The 10,323-nt window shown below is 40.1% G+C and overlaps 1 protein-coding gene across 1 annotated transcript; it reads right to left on the reverse strand.

Annotated features, from left to right (window-relative positions):
* Positions 1-4,791: 4,791 nt before the first annotated feature.
* Positions 4,792-6,990, reverse strand: olig2 (oligodendrocyte lineage transcription factor 2). The gene is made up of 2 exons (XM_086266349.1): positions 6,870-6,990; positions 4,792-6,459 (listed from the first exon to the last, which is right to left on the reverse strand). Exon 2 carries the CDS (start codon positions 6,435-6,437, stop codon positions 5,616-5,618), a length of 822 nt encoding a protein of 273 aa, XP_086122475.1. The 5' UTR covers positions 6,438-6,459; positions 6,870-6,990; the 3' UTR covers positions 4,792-5,615.
* Between the last annotated feature and the right edge of the window lie 3,333 nt (positions 6,991-10,323).

A 10,323-nucleotide genomic window follows, 5' to 3' on the forward strand; every position in this document is an offset into this window, starting at 1 on the left:
TCAGTCAAATTAAAGTATTTCCTTCCCATTACAATCTAATAAATTCTTTACACCTCCCTGGAGTTTGTCTGTGTCTACATGTCTCTTTGGCTGATCCAGTGCTTTGAGATCTACGTGTCACTTTCTTTATTTCTATCTCCATGAACAGTTTCTGCAGTGCATCAAAGGTGTATTTGAGCCTTCTAGGATCACTCAAATCGCAAGTATAGATCAAGACAAACAGCATAGCACATGCACGTGCGATTGATCACAACTCATTAAGGAATTTCACACCATTAGTGACAATTCCACCTGCATGTGGTGGCTGCAGAGTGTAATGTGATGACAAACACTGGCATTGTACTTACTGCACATACTTCACTGCTGAAGCGTGGTAATGGCGGACACAGGAATCAGTGCTGAGTGACGTCATGTGACACCATCACCTTTGACTTGAAGTACATAGTTACTTAAGAGGAAATTGTTTCTATAGATTTTTTCCACGTAAGTAATTTTTCATTTTAGGTAAAGTGAAATAAACAGTTTCAAACCGGAAATCCCAGTTTACCATTGCAACAATGTAAAATTTCAATTCAACTAAATGACATGGACACTTCACTTTTTGTAGTGTAGCACAACCTACTGATTTATTTAGTAAAATTACCAATGTAATGGTAACTGTGAATATAGTGGTAAACATTTACTAATTGATGCAACTGTACTGATTAAACATAATTCCAGTTTGGGTTTTGGTGACAAACACCTGCTCTGCTTTTAAGATTAAAACGTTCCTTTCTCATAAAGTTTATAGTTCAGGCTGGAGCAGGTGACCCAGAATCATCCCCTATAGGCGTATGCTGCTGGAGGCTTCCCATGATGCAGTGTTTCTTCTTCATTTACCTTTTTTTTTTTTTGCACACTCTGCATTTAATAATTAGTTATTACTAATCTCTGCCTCTCTTGCACAGTGTGTCTCTTGTTCTGTCTCCCTCCCCTCAGCAGCAGATGTTGCTTCTCCCTGAGCCTCGATCCGCCAGAGGTTTCTTCCTGTTTAAAGGATGTTTTTCCTTCCCACTGTCGCCAAGTGGTTGCTCATAGGGGGGTCACCTGACTGCTGGGGTTTTCTTTCTGATATTGCATGGTCTTTACCCAACGATGTAAAAAAAAAAAGGGGTTTGAGGTGACTATTGTTGCAAATTGCTGCTATATAAATAAAATTCAATAAAAATGAATATTAATCTTTAAAAAAAAACTTTTTTTCTAAAACTCAGTAGTAAATCAGTACAATTATAAAACACAAAATTATCAAACATAGCCTCACTTCCCATTGCTCTGGTGTAAGTGGAAAACATGTGTAAATACTAGGTATCCAGTTCCTGGTTAACAGTGACATCATGATATAAATGCTGATATGCTGCTACATTTACAGCTAAGCAACCACTTGTTGCTTATGTATCTATACAGTGACTGTCTCTTGGTGTGTTAGAGTCCATCAGTGGTTTAATGCTGGTAAGAACTGAGCAGATGAAGCTGTTGGAATAAACACCAGTCCCATGGGAAAGGGTGACCTCTGAGGTCTCATATTTACCTTAGAGCTTCATCTATTTTCTTGTTAGAGTTAAATCCTGCCTTTGTCTCTGACAGCTTCTCTGTTTGATTATCTTCTCTCTCTTATTCCTCCTTTTCTCCAACATAGACTCTGTTTCTCTTTCTGTTTTTCCGCCACCTTTGATGCATCCCACCAATGTTTAATCCTTTCGGCTAACACAACATGATACGCGGTGCTGAAAGGGTGTACATCTGTGCAGTGTTTTCAGGAAGGTTTAAATCCAGTTACAACAGTGTAAGACTGATGGCTCCCCTTCTGTCCAAAGTTATGAATATTTAAACTGTCACAGAATCAACCTCACGCTCTCAGCACCAATGGATAAGTCAGCCTGCCACCAACAGTGGATAAGAAGCTGTTTATTCAAATCCAGACACTAGGACATGAAGCCCAGCTGCTATTGGCCAGAATGTTCACGCAGAGCTGAAGAGATTCCACCCAGTGAGCTTCCCTTTTAACTTTAGGCACATGTTTGTCTGGATGGATCTTGAAAAACGAACAAAATTTGAAACAAAAACAAAGACAACAGTGATTAAAAACTAAACTAAAGTTCTTACACAGGATATGAACCATGAACTGCCTGAAAATTTTGTGAACTGTACCTGATAGAGAGACAACAGGTTTGTTGTATATTGTATATTGTTGTATAAATGGAAAGGCATTCATTCATTTGCCACAACACCTCCTTCTAATATGATGTTTTTTCTCTTAAACAGGACAGCACAGCATCTTTGTGTGAATCTACCTGGGACTAAAGCGTTATGATGCATTAAGAGTAACTACACTCTTTGTGTTATGATCCGATCCCATCTCCAAAACAGTAAATATTCCTCAAAAAGCACATTTTGGAAGGAACTTAGCTGCTACTACAGGTGAATATTCATATAGTGAACATAACACATCATTGTTGCCTATTCAAATATCTATTCAGGTCCACGGTATCTTCCTTTACCATGCTGTGAGCACCTATATCATGTGTGTGTGTGTGTGTGTGTGTGTGTGTGTGTGTGTGTGTGTGTGTGTGTGTGTGTGTGTGTGTGTGTGTGTGTGTGTGTGTGTGTGTGTGTGTGCGCAAAGTTTAACAGTTCACTGCAAAACTTTTTTCCTTTATTTTGTCATTTTGTCATTTAACTGTAGTTCTCATACGGTGCCATTTGTTATATGCTAGCAACAAAATAATCAGCAAAACTCAGGAAATATGTTGGGCTCTGTAACTGAGACAGAGGCAGAAGAGTAATGGGGTGGTGGGTGTGGGTGAGTGTGTGGGGGGCTTTCTAATTATTTTTGAAATGTAACACTTTTTAATCCATGTTAACTGCATTTTGCTCTGACAAATGGTGCTTGGACTGCTCTGGTGTTGGGACCCCTGAGGAAAAGCAGATGTTTCCAAGTGCTGTATGTGCCACTAAAAAAACTATAAATCTCTTTATGCCAAAGTCTAAAATAAAATGATGTCAACTGAGAAGAAGAATTGGATCTACTATTACAAATAATAATAGTAAAAAAAAAAAAGCTGTAAACAAAAATAGAAAGTTCACAAGACTAAAAACCAAAAATGAATGACAAAGATCTTCAGGCTTTCAGGCAGAACTGCTTATAAAATAAAATAAAATAAAATAAAATAAAATAAAATAAAATAAACAAATTAATAATAAAGGTGTAATAAAGGTGCAGATGTGCTCAACTGGCCTGTTGTTTATGATGATGATGATTTTTTTTTTTTGGCACACTTTCTCATTGTTATATGACTCACTGGGACCATAGTAATGATATTAGTAATGATATTAGAAACAAAAAGTTAAAATGCATGCTTTAAAAGAATGACAGCCTAAAGGTAAGTGCACCTGAACTCCCTACAAATCATTGGTGCCCCTCACACACAGGTGTGTTTTTTTTTTAAATGCTTCTTTTCTTGGGACTTTGGAAATGTGTAAACACAAACCCAGAATCCAGGGAACTTGTGAAATATGTGAAAGGTGATAGAGTCTGTGGAGAGGTCTGATTCAAAGACCAAAGAAATTAGATGGCAGTGTACTAACTGATGTATCAACGCTGAAGGCAAAGCATTGAGCGTGCAAGTTTTGGGAAAGCCACAGGCATACGCTGAAACTTTGGAAGAATTACTTCTTATAGCTTATCTGTAAATAAACTGTTTTTGTTGCATTGCGCCAAATTACCTCTTACTCTCGAACGTCCTACAAAACACTGAAGGACTCTGAATAATTCAATTCCAGTAATGAGATGAATAAACAAATGCATGCATGAATATTCAGAGATTTAGTCATATCATTCCAGCTTCAAAAGCTTTTGGAAAATATTGCAACAGCATGCACAATCTGCTATGCAGCTGCTTCATTTTCCTAAAGTCCACCGGCGTTTACTCATCGCTGGCTTCTTATTGCCAAAAGAGCTTTTTGTGCTCATCTTTAGCGGCTGTTTACACTCGTGCTTTAAGGTGGCTATTTCAAATGCTGTATTTTACTCACATTCTTGCTGCACAGGTTGGAAATTAGTATTCATGTGAGCAGATGAATTGTTCAGGAAGAAACATTCAGTTGGACAGACAGACAGGTGTCAGTGGGCTAAAAGTCATCACTGTTTGCTGAATGAAGCTCATTCTCCACCAGCTGAAGCCACATTGTGCACAACTGTGAATAATTAAAAACAGTGAGTGTCATCCAGCAGAAGAGACCAGCTCTGAAAAGTTTCTTTCATGTGGCAACATTGCTGTTGGCTCATAACATGACGAAAAATTACTTTGGGCACTCTGTTATAAATCCGAGAAAACGTTTATCGTCAAACTTGTTCTTTTTAATGAAGCCCTTTTTCATAAGATGCTCGTAACTGCTTGTATATAACACCAATAATTAGGCTGAGATTTATTATTTAAATGGGCGATATGTTTATATTTTTATTTTTTATTTTTGTTTTTTTGGTTGACAACTGAATCTAAGCCGCTTGGGTTTTATATGGAGTAATAATGAAAATAAACTGATTCAAAATAAAAACTTTTCTTAAAGAGTGCTAAGGTGTTTTAGCTGAGGCGGAAAACTTTTTGTTCCCATGATAAACGTTTAATTGGCCTTGAAGATCTAAACACTACAATTTAAAACGAAAACAAAACAAGTTGTGCTTATGATGTGTAATTTCGCTGGTTATTATGTAATAATACTGAATAACCCTGTTCAGTACTGCCCTCCTGCTACAAGCTATAAACGCTGCTTTTAGTCTCCTTTAAATGTATTTATCCACAAAAAAGAAAAACAAATAAAAACAAAACCACCACAAAATGTTTTTCTCATTTCAATATTCATCTTTATTTTACATTTCAAACCCCAACATAATCAGAGATTCGTCTGAACGTCCCCTCCAAAATAAGTAAATAAATATCATTTTCAAATTTTTATTTTTATTTTTTTTGTAATTAAAAAAATAAAGAAGTGGTCGCTGTGTGCGTCTGACAGTGAATAACAGCCTACCGAGGAGAAAATAGGGAGAGGAGCATTGAATGAGGCGGACAGAATAATTATAGCAGGTGCAAGATGTGAGGAGGTGGGGTGGCGGAGTCTTCCTGGACATTTACAAGACTCTAATATATATCTCCGACTATTTAAACAGAACAGCCCATCTAGATATTTACATCCTATATTTGTGGTTTGATTCAACTTTTGGGGACTTTTTTTTTCCTGCGGTACCACAGAACGGGAAAGTATTTTTGGAATAAATGTGATCTTCAACAAACTGCATGGAAACACGTATGTGGGCCATGACCGATTCCCAGTCGCAAGAAAACGTTTGTGTGTGTTGCAGGAGCTCTGTGAAGAAAAGACCGGTTAAAACAGAGGTTAATTACTATGAAACACCGAGTTAGTTTCAAAAACACCGAAGTCCCAGTGAAGAAAACCAATGCATTGGTCTTAAATGCCTCCGTTGACGCAACGGATTCGGCAACAAAGATAAATAAAACCACGATAAAGTTGGGAGATAAGTCTTTAACACCCCCCGGAGAAAAGTTCAGCTTTGCTTGGAGTCACTTAGAGTCGCTGGTGAGCCTCGGCATGGTGACGGTGCTCATGCTGGACACATGCGGAGGCGGGACTTGGCACATGCTGCACGGACAGGGCATGCCGGTGCCAACGCCCCAGTGCTGGAAACTGCTGCCCAAGGGCCCCGCACTGGCAGTGGGCGCTTTGAGAAGTCCGTGGTGGGGTCTGACTGAAGTGACGGCGGAGATACCGGGCGCGGAAAGAGAGGCAGTGGAGACAGCCGCCGACGGGAGGAGAGGGTGATGTACCCCGGGGTGCGATGCGTGAGAAGCCGCCGGGTGTCCCGGCACGGGCCCCGCGTGTGTCATAGTCCCACATGCTGACGGGTGGAAGCCGCTGTGATGTCCGCTACTGCCGTAGATTTCACTTACAAGCCGCTTCATCTCTTCCAGAGAGTTGCTCAGCATCAGGATGTAGTTTCTCGCCAGCAGCAACGTTGCGATTTTGGAGAGTTTACGCACCGACGGTCCGTGCGCGTAGGGCATGACCTCCCGCAGCCCGTCCATGGCCACGTTGAGGTCGTGCATTCTTTTCCTCTCGCGGCTGTTGATCTTGAGGCGGATCGCCTGCAGCTCGTTCTCATTGAGGAGTTTACGGTCTTTCTTGGATGCCATCCGGAGCGACAGAGAGTCCTCGTCGAGGGCGGAGAGGCCACGCAGACCGGGGATCTCTGACGGAGAGTCACTCTGCGTAGAGGACACAGCGCCGGAGAAGCCGTGCACAGACTTCTTCAAAGTAGACATGAAGATGTCGTCCACCTCGGGAGAGGACGGTCTGCTTGACACGCGGCTTGTATCTGAGTCCATGATCCGGGTCTCACACGCTAATCTGAGAAAAACAACAAAAAAGTAAACTTCTGAGTTACTTTACTGAAAGTTCAAATCCACATGTCGACCAAACCAAGCTCATCTTACCCATTTCGATTCTGATAATGAGAATCTGCTCATTTAAAAAAAAAAATTTTTTAATCAATGTAGGCCTCATAAAATATGTTAACACAGAGGAAACTTTGTGATTTAACTTTGATATAACACAATCACAGAATGGAAAAAGAAAGAAAACCATATAAAAGTTATTTGTTGAGTTCCCCATCTTTTATATGCAGCAGCCAGTAATCAGCGTCCTATTTTATTTCTGGATATTTTTTTCTGAGAATAATTAAAGCAGAAACACAATCTGTGTATACTGACACTAATTATCAGGATAACCTAACAGAAAATAAATAATAAAACACCTACCGAGAGTGTTTGCAGGCGCGATGAAGAGAAAAACCTAAACGTCAAATCCACTTGTTACTCCAAGTCGCATCTGACAGCCCATTTGGCACGCCTGCGTGCATCCGCGGGGTTTTATAGTGGGCTGGGGTGCACAGAGGCCGGGTCACCAGGACAACGCAGTTTCTGTCCAAGCTGCCTCCCAGCGACCAATCAGCTCCGCGCAGAGGGAGGAGAGAGGGAGAGGAGGCTGACGGAGGGACCTCCAGCCTGATGTAATTACCAACACCCAGCATCACTATTAAGTGAAATCAGACACACTCCGTCCTACATATGGGCCCTTCTTGTGAAAATATTGGCCCGTGTGTATGGATAGATTTTTATTACAATAAGCCATGAAATAAGACGCATTTCTTTCCCTTTATAAGTGAAAAATAATTAGGGAAAAGCAATACAGTAAATCAAACTTAAAAAAATAATAATAATAATTGGCCTAACGTATATGAAACCTTTTTTTTTTTTTTATTGCGATTAAATTTAATTTAAAATGTGCTTGAATTCCATGTATCTTTTTTTTAATGAAGTAGCCTAAATGAGATTTCAGTTTGTTTTGATGATGAATTCGTTTTGGTTTTTTTTATATTAATAATAAACAATAAAAAAAAGGAGAGTCAGTGTCGTCCCTTTGGCTGAACACAGATTACCAATCGAAGCCTAATAAGCAGTGCAATATGTTTCCTGCTTGCAGTGTTGGAGCTAGTACGGTGTTTTCCGTTTGTACCCGCTGTCGGCCAGCAGCTGCCGTTGAAGTGCATCTTTAACGTTAATTAATGAAGTGTGTAAAATTGTCTTTAACCGTTATGATCCGCAATATTTCAATTAGACTGCAGTGAGCCACAACTGCGTGGCCTGCCGCTGGCGGTTATCTGAGCCGTGACATAAGGGCCTAAACCGGTGGTCTGCACTCGGACCTAACTGAAACTGACAGCATGCATTGTGCCACAATATGACAAGTGTTGTGCAGTCGGACGCAAAGAGCCCTAATTGCCTCTACAAGTTTATCTGTTTTCATAAGGGTGAGTTATTGGTTAAATAAAAGGCGGGCTGAGGAACACCTCTGATGGGGTTAACATTTGTAACCTAGGCCTATAGATACTTTGCACCAGGCGAAACATACATAAAATAATTATTAGTTTTTCTAGTATTATTTTTCAATCTTTCTCATTCATCATATATATATATATATATGTGTGTGTGTGTGTGTGTGTGTGTGTGTGTGTGTGTGTGTGTGTGTGTGTGTTATTCATTTAGAAAAGAAATAGCACCAAGGGGAAAAAAAACAAGCAAACTAGCAAAGCTAGAAAGAAAAAGCACAAACAACTTCAGAATAGGGCAATGAGAAAATGAAAAAAAAAAGTTTTATTTTTTTTTTTTAAATTGATCTCTTCCTTATTTCAGCTAAGTTTTCGTAAACGGAAGACTGTTGCCATAGTTACCCTCCGTTTTAGCGCCTTGCGCACTGATTTAGGAAGCTAGTTGACCGGAACTAAGTTTGTGCGGAGTCATGTTCGATTTGACGGCCAGTCGGAAAATTTGGCATTCCAACCGTCATCTTTCAGTTAGGAGCCCTTCAGGTGTCAAAAAATCAAGGTCATTAGCGGGTGAGTGTGCTTTAGCGTGCCATACACACGCGCACACGCACGCACACGAACCCACCCACCGCCCCCGTTTTTCTCCTCCCTCTTCCTGATCCTATATTTGCTAGTTTGGCTCCTCCATTGCGTTCGCGTGTTTAGGCCTGCTCCCGTTAAATAAGATTATGCTAATGAAGTGGCATTTTAAATAAGGAGGTTTGTATCCTTGCCACCCCCCTGCTTCATTAAACATTCCCACAGTCTCAGTGTTGCAAGTGGATTCACAATGAGACACATGCTCTCCTCTTCCGCAGGGTTTTCTTTTTACCTCTAGCATCCTCATTTCACTCTCTACCACGAATTTGACCTCCCAGCAAGAATGTAACGACAGCTTGAAACATTCTGGAAGGTTGTCATAATTTCAATTATGTATTTATTTATTTTACTTATTTATATAGAGGTTATTTTTTGTTTTTAAATAACTTTTTGTGCATAACATATTTTTCTTAATGCATTAACAGAAATTGATTTTTGGTATGTCAGTGAGAAAGGCTGATATTTCAACAGGAAAAAAATAAGTTTCGGGCCAATTCCTAAGTTTCCTAAGATTCAGAGAAAACCTATACAGCTCTCTGTGTGTGTTTTATATTGCAGCAGCTGGAAACTGCCCCCCAATCCACATGTTTGCAGTTAATTTACCTCAAAATTATTTACAAGTATTTTCTATATTGCCAGAAAACAGCACTCAACAGGAAAGAGAGTATTTGTGAATAAATAAATACCAAACCTGATTAATAATGACCAAGCAGACAGATTATTGGCAGATTATTATTTTATTTAAAAAAAAAAAAAAACAGACAACAGCATTGCACCCATGTGATTTCCAGACCATGGGAATAAATCTGTTTCTTTAGCAGCCTCCGCTCTTCTGGTTTCATTCTTTGCACCAGATTTCTAAACCTGGCTGAGGATTTGCGCTCATTCAGCCACAAGTGCTTTGGTAACGCTGATGCTGTGATAAGGTCTGTTTTGCAGTCTGCACTCCAGTTCATCTCAAAGGGCTTTGTGAGTGGCAGTTAAGTCTTTTTCTTACCAAAACTGGGGAAACCCTTCATTTATGATCTCAGGTTTTTGAACAGGGGCAAAACAGTCATGTTCAAATAGTAAAGAGAGTTCCTTGGATGCTCTATTCAGTTTTCAAATTATTTGACAGCCAAATTGAGGGAAAACAGCTGCAACTGAAACCTAAAAACAAGGTATGTGAACAGTGGTGTTGGTAACATGTTCACTCATCTTGCAACTTTGACTCCTATCCATCTCTGGTCTTCATCAGCATCGTCCCCATCTTTTTAATTCTATCTCTGTTTCTGTCCATCAGTCTGGGTGGCGTTAGGCCCAGTGCAGTGGTGAATACCAATAGTGAGGAGGAGCATATGTGAGCCATACTTAATCCTGCTAATCTGCCTCCAAAATAAAAAAAAAGGAAGGGAACAAAAACGGCAGAAAATAGAGGAGGGTGGAAAAACATGAGAGAAGGTTTCTCTTTCTGTCTTGGGAGCTGACCAGCAGAGCCAAATGAACTGAAAGACATGAATAATGTCCTGGCTGTCCCCCTCGATCCCTTTCTCTCTGAAATCCTGGAACGAAATGAAGCAAAATTCTCGCTTTTGTTAAATTCTGTAGTGAAGAACGTGAGATGCCGCCAGCCACTGCCGTTACTGTGAGCGTGTTTCTGCAAGTGCACTTTGTCTCCCGCTCAGATTTGCATGCATGTCTCGTGCATTAGCGCTTTACTGTACATCTAGTGGCCTAGTTAATGCCAATAAATTAGGGTGAAGCAAAAA

The sequence above is a fragment of the Aulonocara sp. 'chitande type north' Nkhata Bay genome, linkage group LG16 (genome assembly GCF_057382095.1).
Source record: "Aulonocara sp. 'chitande type north' Nkhata Bay isolate Kocher_YH1m ecotype deep benthic linkage group LG16, A_spYH_male_GT1.1, whole genome shotgun sequence".
Taxonomy (NCBI): Eukaryota; Metazoa; Chordata; class Actinopteri; order Cichliformes; family Cichlidae; genus Aulonocara; species Aulonocara sp. 'chitande type north' Nkhata Bay.

Coding starts and splice junctions, on each gene's coding strand:
- olig2 (XM_086266349.1), bottom strand. CDS start 6,437: ATGGACTCAGATACAAGCCGCGTGTCAAGCAGACCGTCCTCTCCCGAG.